General features: G+C 39.5%; 1 protein-coding gene across 3 annotated transcripts in view; it reads left to right on the forward strand.

The window, feature by feature from the left end:
- The window catches only part of NUP98 (nucleoporin 98 and 96 precursor), an 87,659-nt gene extending 70,011 nt beyond the window's left edge, over nucleotides 1-17,648 (forward strand). For all 3 annotated transcript variants that reach the window (XM_052653299.1, XM_052653300.1, XM_052653301.1), the window contains exons 23-33: nucleotides 587-1,016; nucleotides 1,615-1,844; nucleotides 3,179-3,445; nucleotides 6,478-6,635; nucleotides 7,170-7,313; nucleotides 8,478-8,620; nucleotides 11,757-11,978; nucleotides 13,999-14,240; nucleotides 14,699-14,853; nucleotides 16,132-16,243; nucleotides 16,353-17,648. In XM_052653299.1, coding sequence (XP_052509259.1) covers nucleotides 587-1,016; nucleotides 1,615-1,844; nucleotides 3,179-3,445; nucleotides 6,478-6,635; nucleotides 7,170-7,313; nucleotides 8,478-8,620; nucleotides 11,757-11,978; nucleotides 13,999-14,240; nucleotides 14,699-14,853; nucleotides 16,132-16,243; nucleotides 16,353-16,570 — 2,321 coding nt within the window. In that variant the 3' untranslated portion in view covers nucleotides 16,571-17,648. The remainder of the gene's footprint in view (nucleotides 1-586; nucleotides 1,017-1,614; nucleotides 1,845-3,178; nucleotides 3,446-6,477; nucleotides 6,636-7,169; nucleotides 7,314-8,477; nucleotides 8,621-11,756; nucleotides 11,979-13,998; nucleotides 14,241-14,698; nucleotides 14,854-16,131; nucleotides 16,244-16,352) is intronic.
- The last annotated feature ends 718 nt before the right edge of the window (nucleotides 17,649-18,366 follow it).

The raw sequence follows: 18,366 nt of genomic DNA on the forward strand, positions 1-18,366 counted from the left end.
GAAAGGCATATATGCAATTACAAGATATCTCAGTGGATTTGGTTTCTTAATTCTAGCATTGAGCACTGGAGTGGTAGGAATTTTGAATTTTGATCTTACCAACTTTTTATATTGACTGAAGAGTAAACATTTGCATTTTGATAAGGGCGTGAACATTGGTGTCAGATTTACCTGGGTTTATCTGTCAGTACTGCCACTTAGGAGCTTTGTACAAGTCACTTAACTGGGCCCAGTTTTCTCATCTATAAAATGAGGACTGCAGTGTTCTTCATTTAAAGTTACTGAAGGATGAAATGAAACAGTGTATACAAATGGATTATATAGAGTCTGCTTCAGATAAGTGCTACATAGATTTTTTAAATAATAGTATTAGTGTTATTATTGTTGTTGACATTATCATTAGAATTCCTGCCTTGATTTCCCACGTGAAAATTATTTCTGCAGTCTGATATAACCTGCTTCTAGTCATCTATATCGGACTTAATTATTGATAGTTTAATAAAACTATAATTTCAGCCTTGCTGGTTGTTATTTAAGAATCAATAGGCTGTATTTTCTAATAGTCTTTTTTTCCTCCTTATTTTAGTAAGTGGGTTACTACAATCAAAATTTACAAGTGGGACTTTTCTTTCACCAAGTGCCTCTTTACAAGAATGCCGTACTCCCAGAACATCATCGTTGATGAATATCCCATCCACATCCCCTTGGTCTATTCCTCCACCCCTGACTTCGGTGTTTACGGTGCCCAGCCCAGCCCCTGAGTTTCAGTTGAAAACAGTGGGTACACGCAGACAACCAGGCCTAGTCCCTCTTAAAAAGTCTGTCACCTATGGAAAGGGGAAGCTCCTGATGGACATGGCCCTATTTATGGGACGATCATTTCGGGTTGGTTGGGGCCCCAACTGGACACTCGCTAATAGTGGAGAACAGCTGAGTGGTTCTCTGGAACTGGAAAATCATCAGATTGCTGACTGTATGGAATATGGATTCCTACCTAATCCAGTAGCTGTTAAATCGTGAGTCACATTTCCTTGTTTTCTGAGAAAGGCAATGTGGTAGGTGAACAAAAGCTTTTCATCACCAGAAGACACAAGGTCAGGGCTCCACTTTGTGATTTTCTAGATATATTCTTAGTACAGTGTTACTGGCAGAATTAAAAATTATGTAATACTTACCTAATAATTAATAATAACTTGCCATTAATAACTCCCATTTGTATCATCAAGGTATGAAGAGTATATTAATTCTTACCTAATGATTAAACTTCAGTTGGAAAAGATAACAGACCCAAAGCTAATTGCTGTAGCATTCCTTGAATTTTCATCCTTTTTATTGCATTAGTCATTTTTCCATTTTCTCACTTAAGATATTTGTAATGTCTTCATATATAAGGTATATTCTCAATAAAGCACCTTCTCTGTATCTTTGACCTAATAAGGTAAATGTATAAACTATAGATAATCCTTTATAGTTTGATATTAGGAAACAGAATTTCTTTAAAATCACAGTAGAATGTTTGTATCCAATTTTTTAATTAGATAAAAAAGATTTTATTGTAGGAACATTCTGCCATCTGTCTTTATTTTCTGTCTTATTTGTTATTTGCCCTTGAAGCCTAACTGAGTCTCCATTCAAAGTTCATTTGGAAAAACTTAGTTTGAGGCAAAAGAAGCTGGACAAAGACCTGCAATTATACCAGACATCTCTGGAGCTTAAATTAAAACATAGCACTGTTCACGTGGATGAGCTGTGTCCTCTTATTGTCCCCAATCCGGGAGTTGCTGTCATTCATGACTATGCTGATTGGATTAAGGAAGCATCGGCAGATTTATTGGAACCACAAAGTGAGTATGGACTATGCTTCTAACCTTTGATGTCCCAGGAACAGGAGTAGCAGCATACGTTCATAGCAGGATGTATTTCCTCATGCCAGTGTAGTGGGTGGATGCCAAGCTTGGACTTAATCTGTAGTTGAGTTGTGATGAACAGAATCTCAAGCAGGGAGAAATCCTATCATTTTTTATCATCACTTTTACACCCCTGTTCAGAGGAACTGTAGCCAGTTCCTCTCATGAATTTATGAAATTAGATCTCTTACCCCACCCAGAGAACACAGAGTTCCTACCTAAGTCCTACTCATTCTTCCGTGTCTAATTCAAGTCCCACTTGTTCTTCCCAACAACTTGGGTGATTATGACTTCTCTTCCTGACCTCTTTCACTTATTACCTTTCTATAATGATTGTGACCATGTTTTTCTGAACCCATACTTTGATTAAGGGCTTTTCTAATTTAGGCACTTAATTTCAAGGAAAATTAGAAAAGTTTAACATGTAGAAAAATTACATGTTTCACACATCAGTTCACATCACTTTTATTGCAAAATGGGTACTATTTTAGAATGTTCTGTACCACATGTTTTGGAACTCGCTTATGTTCATTTCTTTGTGTTTGCTTCAGTTGTCTCATCTCTTCAAATATGTGAGTTGTCATCCCATTGCATACTTGGTGAATAGCATAAAGTGGTAAACAGTGCTCCCTTTTTGTTTTCCTTCACCGTGGGCAGTATAGCATAGTGACTAAGAATTGGACTCCAATTACTTGAATTTGAATCCTGGCTCTGTTACATCTTGCCTGTAATTTTGAGCAAGTCACTTAAAGTTCCATACCTCAGTTTCCTCATCTGTAAAATGAAGATGGTAGCTACCACAGTTATATTGTGTAGATTGAGTTGGTTTACTCTTAAGGACATTTGAACAGTATCATTTAAGCTCACTAAATTGTTAGGCTGTAGCAGAGAATAATCCTTTGCAAGTTCTTAGAGCACTATCTATTTCTTAATAAAGCATTTGTGAACAAAAGTTGATCAAATCAGAGGATTTTTCTCTATCATTTGAGACTATATTAGCCATAATTAGGCTAGAGGAGTCTGTTTAAAGGAGCATAGAGTTACATTTGTTTGTAAGTACCATGGGAACATGGAGTAAGCAGGCAGTTATAGCTCCACACGCCTCTGGAGCTATAAGACACAGCTGAGTGAGATGCAGACAGAGAAAGCAACTCAAGTCGTTGGGGGTATTCATTAACTGATGTGTTTTTAATGCCACAATTAAAGTGACCCCTCTCTGTAGTTATTGCATGACTTTGTGTCGTTGCATTGTTTTCCTGTCCGTTTCTTAGTTGTGAAGCACTGGAGCCTAACATGGACATTATGCGAAGCTCTGTGGGGCCATCTGAAGGAGCTTGATAGCCAGCTGGATGAGCCCAGTGAATACATTCAGATTCTGGAGCGAAGGAGAGCTTTTTCTCGCTGGCTGTCCAATACTGCCTCACCTCAAATTGAGGAAGAAGTCTCCTTGACCCGAAAAGACAACCCTATGGAGGCTGTCTTCAGCTACCTCACGGGCAAGAGGATCAGTGAGGCCTGCTCCCTGGCCCAGCAGTCAGGTAGGACATACAGTCCTCTGCACTTCTGCCTACTTCCTGTTCACTGTCTCTACCCCTTAATTGTAGGTTTGCCCTTTTCTTCTAACCTGAATATTAAGTATAAACTTCGCAGCAAGATTTCTGGTTTCTGCAAAATAGGTAGGGACTGTGCCTTCTGGTTTTCCTTTTATAACTTTAAATCTTAGATTTTAATTAAAGTTATTTTAATTTTATATGCTACACATGGATTTGCAGTAAAAGTAGAAAATGCAGATAAGCACAGAGCAGTAAACCAGAATCACCTAAATCCTTTATTACTATTCACTGCAAACATTTCAATGTGCAGTTTGTATTTAAAATGTTTACTTTGTAATACATATAAAGTATATACAACTGTGTGCATACAGAGCAACATATGCATGTATTATTTTAAAAGATAGTATCCTGCTTTTTATATATATATTTTTTCATTCTGTTTTTTTCATGTAATACGTTACAAATGTTATATAGATATTATAGTCGAATACTTCTTAATATTCTTTCATACATAAAATGTGCCATGTTAGCAGATTTCTTTTGACATTTAGGTCCCCCTACTGAACTTCTTAAACATACATGTTTTGTACTGATTCACTTATTTCATTCAAATAAACATATAGAAGTTTAATTTTTGGACTTCTCATATATATGTGTGTGTGTGTATTTTTAGTTCCACATTCATTAGTGAGAGGCATTCAGCAAGTAGTTACTAAGTGTCTAGATGATAGGATTAAAGGATGACATAGTTCAGTTTAATATGTATATAATTAGATCCTTGATCAAACTTTATTGAAACCTTATTTACTGAAGCCAACTAATTGGAGCCATCAACTGGATTTATTTTCAGTTTGTGCCTTAGGTAGTCTTCATACATTTATACAATGAAAACTTGTCTTCAGGATTGACCTTCTATAAAGTTATAAAGATTATGGACCATTTAAGAGATAAACATAGACGTGAGTGGAATAGGATTGCCGGAAGTCAGGTCCTAAGATTTATTCATTCACAAACTCTACTTTTCCTCCCCTTTTTTTCTTACCCTAAGATTAAGCTTTTGGCAAGGCACTGTGTTTTAGCTTATTAAAAACTTTTGCTTCTCTTCTTAGCTCCACCTTCAATAATTGATAGAGAACTAACTAAACAAAGTCAAGAATATAGAATACTTAAAACACTGTCAATAAGAAGCATTACTTGATACCTACTCAACAAGAAGAGACTCCTCAGACTAATAATCTAAGCTTCTATGTTGAGGAATTAGGAAAAGAAGAGAAAACTAAACCCAAAGGTAGAAGGAGGAGAAAATATTAAAGATTAGAACAGAATTCAGTGATAATGAAAACATAGAAACAGTAGAGGAATTGATAAAACCAAAGTTAGTTTTTTGAAAAGATCAAGAAAGTTTATAAATCTTTAACTACACTGACAGTGAAAAAAAGAGGAAAGATACATTGCCAAAAATAGGAATGGAAGGGTGACCATCACTACTGCAGAAAAGGAAATACTGTGAGAAATTCTCTGTCAACAAATGGAACAACTTGGATGAAATTGAAAATTCCTAGGAAAGTATAATTATGAAAACTCAAGAAAAAGTAGAAAATCTAAATAGATCTGTAAGAAGTTGAATTAGTAATTTGCAATCTTCACTTAGAAAAGCTCAGGCCCAGATGTCTTCCCTGGTGAATACACTTAAGCTTTTAAAAGAAGAAATAATACGAAGGAATTTCCTTGCAGTCCAGTGGTTAGGACTCCAGGCTGTCACTGCCGAGGGCCCGGGTTCAGTTTCCTTGGTCAGGGAACTAAGACCCTGCAAGCCGTACATTGCTGCAAGAAGAAAGAAAGACTACCAGTATTCTACAACTGTTCCAGAAAATAGGAGGGAGCACTTTTCACCTCACCTATGGCAACATTACTGCCCTGATATCAAAGCAAATCTACCAAAAAAAATGCATCTAACATTATACTTAATGTTGAAAAGACAACATGATTTCACCCTAAGATTGGGACAGCAGTCACAGCAATGTGGAATCAGCATAACGATGAACATTCACTTCAGTGGAACAGAAATGAGAATCCAAGTATAAAACTCTTGTGCTTACAGTCAGTTGATTTTTGACAAAAAAGTGCCAAGATAGTTTAAATGTGAAAAGGACAATCTTATCAACAGATAATGCTGGAATAGTTGAATGTTCACTTGTAAAAGACTAATTTAGATCCTTACATCACACCATACACTAAAATGAACTTGGAAGTTTTCTAGACTCCTTCCATTTGTTCAAGTACATGTTCTTGTCATTAGGGAAAGTCTTATGTGAAAAGTCAAGGATTGGCGGAAGCTAAATTGGTTGATCAGAGCCAAGAAAGATGACCTTAATGATTGAGTCAAGATACGATATGCCAGTTTTCTCAGAACTTGTCCAGTAGATACACAGAAATAACCTTTTTCCCTTTATTGTGATTCATTTAGAATACTAGCAGGTCATGGTCAAATGGGCTGCAACATTTACTGCATGAATCATAGTCCAGTCATGTTTTGGTTACTTGTATACAGGTAATCAGGGAGACGGCTTGAGCTGTTAACCCATTTCCAGATGTGTTCCTGATGCATGATTTCTTTCCTCCAAGTGTCTCTAGTGTGTGAAGGAAACGCTTTGTGATGAGAGCCTTAGTTTCTGGGCAGGACAGTACTTGTCATGTAAGCACTGACCCATATCCAAAAACAAAAGGACAAGGAAAAGGAGCATTGACTTTAAGGAGGTCAGTTAGGGATGAAACAGAGAATTATTCTTTTAATTTATGGTCTAATTCTCTGTGTACTATACAGTCTGTATGTAGTTAGGTTAAGTTACTTTGAAAATTTTCCACCCTAGTTAAAAATTTTCTGCTCAGTCTGCAGCATCACTGCCAAAAGCAGTCAGAGGTGTTTCTGGGGGCCAGAAGAAATAAGATAATGCCCCTAAGTGTTTTTCCAAGTCTATGAATCCTCAGCATCACCAAAGAACTTCTTTTTCTTGTAGGTGATCATCGTCTTGCTCTTCTTTTATCCCAGTTGGTTGGCAGCCAGTCAGTTCGTGAGCTGCTTACTATGCAGCTGGTGGATTGGCATCAACTCCAGGCTGACTGCTTCATCCAGGAGGAGAGACTGCGCATCTTTGCCCTCTTGGCTGGAAAACCGGTATTTTCCTCTTTTCTTGTGAACTCACATAAATATTTTTATAGATTCAGGATTACTTGAAGTTAAGGCAAAGAGCTATCTTTTAAGTTGTATGTTGTTACCTATAACTAAGCAACTTATATTTAACTTTGAGCAGAAATATTTTCAAATTAGAAAGGTGCCACTTCTCTTTCATTTTATGTATGATGTATCATAATGACTTTAAGCCAGTTTTCTTGCTGCCTACCTGTTTTGCTTGCCATCAATTTCCGAAAACACAGTCACTGATCAGAATTTATTCACATCTTAAAAAGTTGGCCACTGTGGGCAGTGAGTGGTTCTCATCACTTCTCAGCGCACTTATTGTCTAAGTGCCTCCTATTTAGTCCACCCAGTCACCTGCCACCAGGGAACTGTGTAGTTTATATCTGGGCCATTAACACTGATATTTAAATCATTTAAAATGCAGTTTAAATAAGTGAGCAGCATGCAGGCTTGGGCAATAACAAGGTAACATATAATGTAGAGCTGTGGTGGTGATTTTGCCTCCTGCAGGTGTGGCAGCTCTCAGAGCAGAAGCAAATCAATGTGTGCTCCCAGTTGGATTGGAAACGCTCCCTGGCTGTCCATCTTTGGTATTTGCTTCCACCAACAGCTTCCATTTCCAAGGCGCTCAGCGTGTATGAAGAAGCATTTCAGGTACATATATCCAGTAGAACCAAGCACAAGTCCTGGTGGGAGTTCTGGTTTTACTAGAAAAGTACTCCAGAGGAAAAAAAACCATCAAATCATATTTCACAATACTTTTTTCTAACTACTTTTTTTAAATTACTGTAAAATTGAAATGGACACAGGAAATGATGGGAAATTTCTTCAGATATCTGCTTATGTTTTGCTTAACACAAGGAGTTTCCACAGTTTACTCTTTTTTTAAAAAGTGATTTTTTTGCTACGCTGGGTCTTGGTTGCCTCACTCAGGCTTTCTCTAGTTGGCAAGTAGGGGCCACTCCTTAGTTGCAGTGTGCGGGCTTCTCGTTGCGGTGGCTTCTCTTGTGGAACACAGGCTCTAGGGCATGTGAGCTTCAGTAGTTGTGACACATGGGCTCAGCTGCCTCTTGCCATGTGGGATCTTCCTGGACCAGGGATCGAACCAGTGTCTTCTGCCTTGCAGGACAGATTCTTAACCACTGGACCGTCAGGGAATCTCACAATATATTTTCTTACTGCTGTTTTTCTGCACCATCATCAGAGGGTTTTTCTTCATTCCTAATGCTGTTTTATTCCTTCGGGAAATCCCTGAGCTACAGCCTGACCGTGTGTTTGGTATAGCCCCAAATTAGCACGTATGAAATTTGTTAATATTTCATATTCCTTGTGAATTTGGAGGTTAAAGTATTCTTGATGTTTTTAATGCCATTGTTTGGTTCTTTTCTTACTGCTAATTTTTATTGTCTTTGATATCATTTGCCAGAATTATTTGTCAGGGAAAAAAGAACACTAAAAAAAAAACTGAGTGTAATGAAGTTTAAAGTCCTTGAAACGATCCTTTAGCGGATGTCACACCATTCTTGGGGCTTCCCTGGTGGCCCAGACGCGGGAGACCTGGGTTCGATTCCTGGGTCAGGAAGATCCCCTGGAGAAGGAAATGGCAACCCACTCAAGTACTCTTGCCTGGAGAATCCCATGGATGGAGGAGCCTAGTGGGCTACAGTCCACTGGGTCGCTAAGAGTCGGACACGACTGCGCAACTTCAGTTTCACTTTCACACCATTCTTAATATACATCAGAGTGACTGAGATATATCATCATCTAGTGAAACATACTTGCAGCTGATGTATTGTTTTATTAAATTCTTAACTTCAGAATACCTCTGAGGGTGACAGATACGCCCGCTGTCCACTTCCTTCATACCTAGAGGGCTCTGGATATGTGGTAGAGGAGGAGCAAGACTCACAGAGACCTCTTCAAGATGTCTGCTTTCACCTTCTAAAACTCTACAGTGACAGGTAAATCAGTCGTGTTACAATCACTTGAGGGCTCCATGAACCTTAGGGAGTTCTTTCCCTTTTATATGTGGTCAGATTGCCATAAGATTATATTAATCACAAAATAAAACAGTAATGGAGTTCAAAGAGCATGGGAACTAGAATTAGAAATCTAAAAATTTACATTTTAAATCAATTATATTTTAATAAAAATTTTAAAAACAATTATTTTAATCAACTTCAATGAGATACAATTTATATATATTGATAATAAAGTGTGTGGTTTGATATTTTTTAATGTGATGTAACTACCATCATTATTTGGATAACATTAACATTACCCTCCAAAAGTTCCCTCATGTTCCTTTGCAGTCAGTCCACACCCCAGACAACTACGGACTTTTCATTATTGTAGATTACTTTGTTATTACAGAATTTTATATAATTCTGTATGTTATCTTTTGTGCCTGCTTTTTTTTACTCAACGTGGTGATTTTGAGATTTATCCATATTAATATGTATAACGGAAATTTAATTTTTATTCATTTGTTAGTAAACAATTTTTTTTGGTCTTAGGATATTAAGAATAAAGCTGTTGTGACCACTTGTATCTAAAAGTCCCATCAAGATCTATAATTGCTCCAGGTCTTCCTCAAAATTTGTTACTGGCTTTTAAAACTTTATCATTTTAGTGGGCATATAGTGGCATCTCATTTTTGTATGCTTAATGAAATTAATATATTAACTTGTTGTTATATCTAATCAAATAATTTAAACTATCTCAGAGCTGGCTTTTTACCTTACATCAGAAACACTGAGCAGTTTTCTCCAGTCAGAAGTAGTAGCTCACATCTCACTTCAGTTTTTTAAGTACTTTTTTTTAAATTAACTATACTAATTTTAGAATAATAGTCTCTTATTGTGGTAAAATACAGATAACTAAAATTGTGTTTCAATTTGCATTTCCCCTAATACCTAATGATGGCAAGCATTTTTTCATGTGTTTATTTACCATCTACATATCTTCCTGAAATGTCTGTTGAAATCTGTTGCCGCCACCCCCATCCCGCCACTTTAATGGGGGTATCTAATAGTTCTTTTTTATGTTGTAATAGTTTTTCTTGAGCCAGTTTTGTTCATTTGTTTTTCCTAAGAAATTTTTCTGTTTCACCAAAGTCACCAGATTTATTGGCATAAAGTTATTTGTAATTTGTCCTTATTCTTTTTTAATCTCTGTAAGAGATTGAAAAGACAAGCTACAGATTGGGAGAATATATTTGCAATTCATATATCTGATAAAGAACTTTTATCCAGAACATGTAAAGAACTCTTTGAACTCAATAATAAGAGAACAATCCAATTTAAAAACAGGAAAATATTTCAAAGATGCTTCACCAAAGAAGATCTACATGTCAAGCCCATGAAAAGTTGTTTAACCTCGGTAGACATTAGGGACATGCAAATTAAAGCTGTTGTGGGATGCCACTACCCATCGGTTAGAATGGTTAGAATTTTTAAAAGACCTTTACCAAATGTCATCATGGATGTGGAGCAATTGAAATTCTCAACACTGTTGGGGGAAAATATAAATAATACTGGCACTTGGGGAAAGAGTTTGGTAGCTAAAAAAAAGTTTAACATACACCTACATACATATGATTCATTCTACTCCTACATATTTACCTGAGGGCAATGAAAATGTATGTCTGTGTATGTGTTGATAGCAGTTTTATTTGTAAAGGTTCAAAACAGGAAACAGCTCAAATTTCCATCAATAGGTGATTGGATAAGCCAATTGTGGTACATCTCTACAATGGAATACTACCTCACCAGTAACTATTGATAACACACAGCAGCATGGTGAATTATAAAGTACTTTTACTTAGTTTTGAAGAGACAAAAAAAAAAAACTTCCCCAAAATATACCTACTGTTTGATTTCATTTATAATATAATTTATATAAAACTGTAAAATGCAAACTAATCTATAGTGATGGAATCAATTGTTGCGTGGGAAGAGTAGGTGTAGGGATAGGCAGGAGAGAGGAATCACAGAGGGGCTTCTGGAACCTTTTGGAGGTGATGGGTAAGCTTGTTATCTTGATCTTAGTGGTAGTTTCACAGGTGTATATATGTTTTGAACTTGTGAAAACTGTATATTCTAAATATGTATAGTTAATGTATGTCACCTCTTTTACTGTCAAAAAAGAAAAAAGAGGAAGAAAAAAAGCATATATCTCAATGTGCCAGAAACCAAAACCAGACTGAGACAGTAAATCCTTCTTAGTTTAATTATTCTTTCACACTAGCCATATTTCAAGTGTTTAATAGCCACACATGGCTAGTGGCTATCTTATTGGTCAAAGCAGATTATAGAACATTTCCATTGTCACACAAAGTTCAGTGTGACAGTACTGGGCAAGAAAAACTACTCATTACTTGGTGAGGTGTAGGTACTTGTAAAATGTCTGGGATCTTAGGTGAAACAGAAATACTTTGGTTAGTAAACCAACACCCAGATCTTTAAAGCTTGTGGGTATGGGATCTTCGTTCTTACTGTTTTTACGGTCTGGGATTTGGAAGTTTAAGGACATCACACACAAACTGGTCCAGAATCATTGAGATCCCTGGGCCCCTTGCAGAAGAAAAAGCAAAAGCCTTAGGGAGACTTTCAAACCTGGGTACTTGGATTTCTATATAAAGAATAATACCAACTGTAAGCAAAAAGAAGGAAATAACCATCATTAAGACTAGTCAGGTGTTCAGATAAACAGGTGAAGTAGCACTTCCGCAACTTCAGATAGTAGAACGATGTGAAAGATACTAAGGAAACTTATATTTTTTTTAATGGTTAAGGAAAAGACACTATAATAATGAAAGGGTGAAAGTTGTGAAGACTTCCTGTATCGGGATGGTAAAAATAGACCAAAGAAATACCAGCAGACTTGTTAGAAGAGCCTGAGAAGGGAAGTTCCTTGGGTTTTGGTAGGATCTGTAATCTGGCTAAACCTAGAGGAGGAAGACTGTAAGGCTTATGATGCTTCTGCTCTAGGGTACTTGCCTTTATTGTTTTCTAAGCTGTGGCTGAAAGAGTTAACCTATCCAGTGCAGGTGGTCTGCTGACTGGGTTTGGTAACTCAGCACATTCTCCTTTGCAGACATTATGACCTCAACCAGCTGCTGGAGCCTCGAAGCATAACTGCGGATCCTTTGGACTATCGCCTAAGCTGGCACTTGTGGGAGGTGCTGCGGGCTCTTAACTATACCCATCTCTCAGAACAGTGTGAGGGTGTGCTGCAGGCCAGTTATGCTGGCCAACTGGAGAGTGAGGGCCTTTGGGAGTGGGCCATCTTTGTCCTCCTGCACATTGACAACTCAAGGTGAGTGAGAAGCCATCAGATGCACTGGGTGCCTCTAGCCCTACAGGGCAACACAGGAATTGGTCTAAATACCTATTAAATTGGTATGGGAAATAATTAAGTGGAACTGGGTGGAAAAATCCCATTAACTTAGGCACAAATTCCTTGAATGTGGTATGTTTGAATTATGCAGAAATAATGCTGGCTGCGTTGCTTCAGTGGATCCGTAAAGGTTGGCAAGGAGTACCCCTTCTTTGTCTCTGTCCACTGGCTTTCTCCCTTCCCTTGCCATCCATTCCTCAAGTTTGATAGTGTTTACCTATTTACCAAAACAATCTTGCCCAGATACATAATGTTTTGGTTCTCTATCCTGAATGAAAACCAGAGAAACACCTTTACTCCCTGCTGTGAACTGTATAAACCCGGAGGTTTTTGGTTATTGGTAGCAGCATGGCATATTACTAAGAACAAAAACACTTAACACAATGCTTTGTTATATAATTTATATAATGTTTTTATATATCTTTATATTCTGTCATAAGTACTTTAAATATATTAATTTGTTTAATGGACCTATGAGATAGACATTGTCTGTTTATAGATGAGCAGTTCAAGGCATACAGAAATTAGATAACTTTTGTTCAAAATCACATAGCTAGTAAATGGCAAAGTGAGGCTTTCAACTCAAGATACCCAGAGTCTGTGCTCTTAATCACTGAACTATACTATCTGTCATTCCGTAGGGCATGGAAAGTTGTTTTGTAGTCCGGTCTTTCTAAGTTCTGGCTTCACCATGTACTCACTTTGACCTAGGGTAAAGCTTACTCATTTTTGACTTAGAGTCAAGATGTCTCTAGGCCTCAGTTTTTTAATCTGTAAAATCATAATATTGCTAATCTCTGTTCAAAGGTGACTATGAAATTAAAAGAGTAAAAATATGAAGCATCCAGCACAACTTTCCCTTTAAGGAATTTCTCTTTCCTCTTCCTCCTCACCAGGAGGCAAAATGACCCCAGAATTTCCCGCTGCGTTTATTTAAATACACTCTTGGAGAATTCCACGTGGTAGAAGGCTGGCTGATGGATGGCTGAGGATGGCCATAGGAGAGCAGATCCTGTTTCCTGAAGAGGAGGGAAAAGGAGGCAGTTGTCCTGAGACTGGGAGTTCTTAAAAAGCCTAGGCGTTGACAAAAGAATCTAAGATGAGAATAGCTTTGATCTGAAATTCAGATGAGAGATCCTTTGGCCCAAAGAAGAAATCTCTTTAAGTGGACTCAAGAGCAGAAAGAGTGAGGTTAGCCTAAGTCTAGGAGTAAAGAGAAAATGAATTAGGAAGCCTGATGGCTATAAGGGAAAAAACAGGACCTGGAAGGGACTTTACATCGTAAAACTATCAACTTTGTTTACTTATACTGGCCATGTGGGAGAAAGGGCAGAGAGGAGGTTGAGAATAAACTGCAGAGGACTGCTCGGTGGGTCCAGAATTCCGCTATCTCATCCTTCATCTCCTGTTCTAGAAAGGAAACAAAGAATTGAGCCTGCTGGGATAAACACACACACATTCTACTATACATAAGATGGATAAGCAACAAGGACCTGCTGTATAGTACAGTGAACTCTGCTCAATATTCTGTGATGACCTATATGAGAAAAATTTAAAAAGAATGAACATACGTGCATGTATAACTGAATCATTTTGCTGTACACATTGTATAGCAAACATTGTACAACATCAACTATATTCCAATACAGTTAGAAAAGAGAAATGAGCCAGTGAGGATAAAGCCTTCTGGGGGGCAATGGACAACCTTCCCAAGAGTATTCATCCTCAGACTATTTTGACCATGAAAATACAATGTGCTTCTCTTCTATTTCATTTTAAAAATTAATGCTGGTATATCACCTTAAGTGAAGCTTGAGGTTATCCTCTATGGGTCAGGACCTGCAGTTTAGGAGATTGCCTCAGGGGCCACTTTGAGCTGTCTGAGGCAGCCTGCATGGGTAAGGATGAGACTTATCCCAGCTGACGTTTCCTCCTGTAGCACGCGGGAGAAGGCTGTTCGAGAGCTGCTTACCCGGCACTGCCAGCTGTTGGAGACCCCTGAGTCTTGGGCTAAGGAGACTTTCCTGACCGAGAAGCTTTGTGTGCCCGCTGAATGGATTCATGAGGCCAAAGCAGTGCGAGCACACATGGAAGCCGACAAGCACTTGGAGGCCCTCTATTTATTTAAAGCAGGGCACTGGAACAGGTGCCACAAGCTCGTCATCCGGCACTTAGCTTCCGGTGAGTGCTTCGGACTAGGGTCTATGTCTCCTGGAATCCCCCCCAATTCTTCAATCCTCTGAGCCCATGATGACTCAGGCCAGGGACAGTGATCTGTACAGAGCATGGCACACTTGAATCAGATCACACTTTGTAAAAACTCCTTGTGCCAAAGATGCTTAGTGAGGGTGAGGGGCAGAGGTCAGCAGCAATATCTGTTATATCCCCATCTGCCAGGAATATTCTTGATGTGCACTAACTGCGTTAAGCTCATTGTTTAGGGAGTTTCATTCAGCAACACCAGAGATCGCTATTTGGGAAACTGAAACCAGAAATTCTTTACAGTTTCTTTAATAGAATTTGGAAATATCTATTGTAATTCTCAAGTCTGACCCAACATAATTTTCCTTTTCTTCCTGTCTTGGATTTCTGCCATCTCCTTCCTCTGTACACTTCTGGTCAATATTTTGTTTTTTCAGATGCCATTATTAACGAGAACTATGACTACCTGAAGGGGTTCTTGGAAGACCTGGCACCTCTGGAGCGCAGTGGCCTAATCCAGGACTGGGAAACATCTGGGCTTGTTTACCTGGACTACATTAGGGTCATTGAAATGCTCCGTCATATACAGCAGGTACCTGAGCTCCTTAAACCATGGCCTGGTTTTCTCTCTCCCTGACCCATAAAGCCATAGAGACAGCCAAAGGCTTGAGCAAGAACTCGAAAAACTCACTGACAGAGCACTGTCAGTGCAGGAGGGGTGTTTTGATGAACCAGATTTGATGTAGCTATTGTGACAGTTCTGTCAAAACTTGAAACATTTTTTTGTGGTTTATTGCTAAGTAGTGTGTAGGGGACATGCCTAAGATTTGTCCTTAGTCAGTCCCCTCCCCTTGTCCCCTTTTCCACTAGTTTTAAGTGAGAAGCTTTGGGTTAAGAGATCCAGTAAAGATCAGAGATTTAGTGTAGATAATTTTTTCACATAATATTTGGCATGTTTTAAATTGAAAGTGTTATGGGGGCATTCTGGTGACACCTATGGATGGATCTCTAAGGTCTTTAAATGCCTAAGATATAAAATATATAGGATTACAAAAGAAAGCAATTACATTAAGATAGAATTATCAAAATGTTAAAAACTTGTGCTATGTAATAAGTGCTTTATTAACATCCTAAATAAGAAGCCCTCGCACTGTAATTTTGAAAAACTTAAAGATTACCAACAGCTGTAATACCAGGGAAACCCATGGTGCGCTCTCCAATGCAGGAGACATGAGTTTGATCCCTGGGTTGGGAAGATCCCCTAGAGGAGGAAATAGCAACCCACTCCAGTATTCTTGCCTGGGAAGTCCCGTGCATAGAGGAGCCTGGTGGGCTACAGTCCATGGGGTCAGAGAAGTCAGGCACGACTGAGCGACTAAACAACTGTAATGTGATAGGAAAGGAAGTGATTTCTGTCGATAACAAAGTCACATTTCCTGTTGATATCTACATTAATAATCAAGTGCTAATTCTTAGTTGGAGTCAGAAGACCTAAATTAAGTGCTAGTTTGGGCTCCACTTCTCACTGTTATGCTCTTAAGTCAATACCATGTCTCTGACCCAGATTTATGTAGATTTTTGGTGCTATGTTGAAGCTTGCTAATTACATGGTTCATGAATGATGATTTTACAACTTGCCCAGTCCCAGGCCCTATACACTATATTGCTTTCCTGTTGTGTATTGCTAAGATCCTGTCTTGTCTTCAGCAGCTAGGCTAGATGGTGGGAACATGACATTGCCAGCCAGCTTCTTGGGTTTTCCCCTGCCTCACCTCACTCTCATTTCAAAGGGTTGCATAGCCAGTCTATGGATAGGATTGGAGTGATGGGTGTTCCTTTTGGCCTAATTGGTTTCCCTGCTTCTTTGTAGGTGGATTGCTCAGGTTATGAACTGGAGCAGTTGCACACCAAAGTGACCTCGCTGTGCAACAGGATAGAGCAGATCCAGTGTTACAATGCCAAGGACCGCCTGGCTCAGTCAGGTCAGCCTCTCGCCTCCTCTCCCTTCCTGCCTGCTCACTGCCTGTCTTTGTGATTATTATAGCCCTGCCTCAACCCTTCGTTTGGTGCTCACTCTGCTCTTTTCTCCAGACATGGCCAAACGTGTAGCCAACCTGCTGCGGGTGGTACTGAGCCTTCAGCATGCCTCTGATACAACCTCCGACTCAACACCAGACCCTCAGCGAGTCCCTTTGCGCCTGTTGGCTCCCCACATTGGCCGGCTCCCCATGCCTGAGGACTATGCCTTGGAGGAACTGCGCAGCCTCACACAGTCCTACCTGCGGGAACTGACTGTCGGGAGCCAGTGAGCCCTGGGCTCCTCCCACCACACTCACATGCTTGTTCACACTCACCACACAGAGTGCTCCTGCATCGAGTTGATTGCCCTGTTTGCCGTTCTCTGGCTTGGCTGTGGAATCTTCCCTCCCTTCCTGCTGCGCAAGCAGCAACCTCCAGTTGTTCAGGGCTTTCTTAATACTAAACGTAGCATAAGGGCTTTTGGAACCCCCCCAAAAAGGAGCCAAGTCTCTTTTTACCATCCGCAAGAGCCATTCTTTTTTTTTTTTTTCCTTTTTAGAAATGGTCAATAAAGCACCAAAACCTTTGGCAGAATTCCCCAAAGAACCAGGGAATGCTTTTCCTCCCTCAGCCATTCTGAATCTTGTGACTCTCAATGCCAACCACTACCCTGCTCCTGCTCCTCCCCTTTCATCCTCAGACTCTTTAGAAGGACTGGGGCAGGTGCTAGACAAATGTGTTGACCTAGGACCTTCCTTAACAAGTGAACTATCCACAGAAGGAAGAGAATCTGTCTCTGGAGTAGATTGATGATTTGCATGACTTTCAGAATCAGGAAAGGGTTGAACTGAGGAAGCAGAACAGGGTCTTTCTGACTCATTTAAGGTAGAGTGAGTGCCTGCTATGGAGCCGTGGAGCTTCAAGGCTTGATTGTTCTTCCTGCCTTGAATGTTCCATGAATACCACAACTTCCCTGTGCAGGAGCCCTTGGTCTCAGACTCCATGTCTCTGGGAAACTCCCAGAACTCATTTTGGTGCCTGGTTTTCAGTCATCTGGCAAGGCCTCCTGCCTGGATTTGCCTGAAGAGTTTCAATGAACATGGTAGATCAGGTAGCTCTCCCTTCCCCTCCCATTCTAGCCCTCCATCTACAGTTGCAGAAGGTAAAGCCCTCACTGAGGCAGGCAAGAAGCTGAGCTTCAGGGATAGGCAGAGGGCCTTCGCTACACTGTAGCCAGCTATGGGGAGCCCCAGGTAACCACCGGAGACTGCTGGTGTGCGGCCTATCACGGACAACATGGCCACGTCTGGGTCTTTTTGCATGAAGATTATGTAAAGGTTTTTATTAAAAAGTATATATATATATATATATATATATATAAACGATCTAGATTATTTTCCTCTTTTTCTGAAGCTACTTTCTTAAAAAAAATAAAATGAAATGTTTATAGCATACCTGGTATTGGCTTTCTTTTGTGTTTTTGAGCCTTGTTCTCCCAAGGAGCTTTATGACGGCCTTGTTTAATTTGCAGTCTAAAGGGGGAGACTGGCCATGGGGTTTAATGAGAGAATAGTTGCAGACTAGATCAAAGACTAGGTTTATTTGGGGGTGAGGGGGTTGAGATTGATGAATCCTGACTGCTGTACATTTATTTATATGTGTTTGGACTCCCAATGGGGGATTGGGGCAGGGTTTCAAATTGCCCAGTGGAATATACTTAATATTCAAAGCCTCTTTGCTCTTCTCTGGGGTTTTTTAAACCTTGGCACTTCACCTCTCAGTTTCCATTGTGTAAAGGAGATAATGATCCCTGATATGCTGCTTCACAGGACTGTTCTTGAGACGGACCAAATGAGGCTATGAGTAGTAAGTAGGTTGGTGGGTTGGTTCTGTTATTGAACAATTTCCAGTTAGGATTAGGCCAGAAATTTCTGGGACCCTGAGGAGATAAGAAAGCTGAGTAGATCTTCCTGGTAGCTGGGGCTTCCCTTTCATTTGGGTCCCTGAGGACAAGGGTTACTCAGCTGGGAATCTCCCTCTGTCACTGACCGTGAACCTGAGCAAGTAGGTCACAAAGCACTGCTTT

This window comes from Budorcas taxicolor, chromosome 15, assembly GCF_023091745.1.
Source record: "Budorcas taxicolor isolate Tak-1 chromosome 15, Takin1.1, whole genome shotgun sequence".
Lineage (NCBI taxonomy): Eukaryota > Metazoa > Chordata > Mammalia > Artiodactyla > Bovidae > Budorcas > Budorcas taxicolor.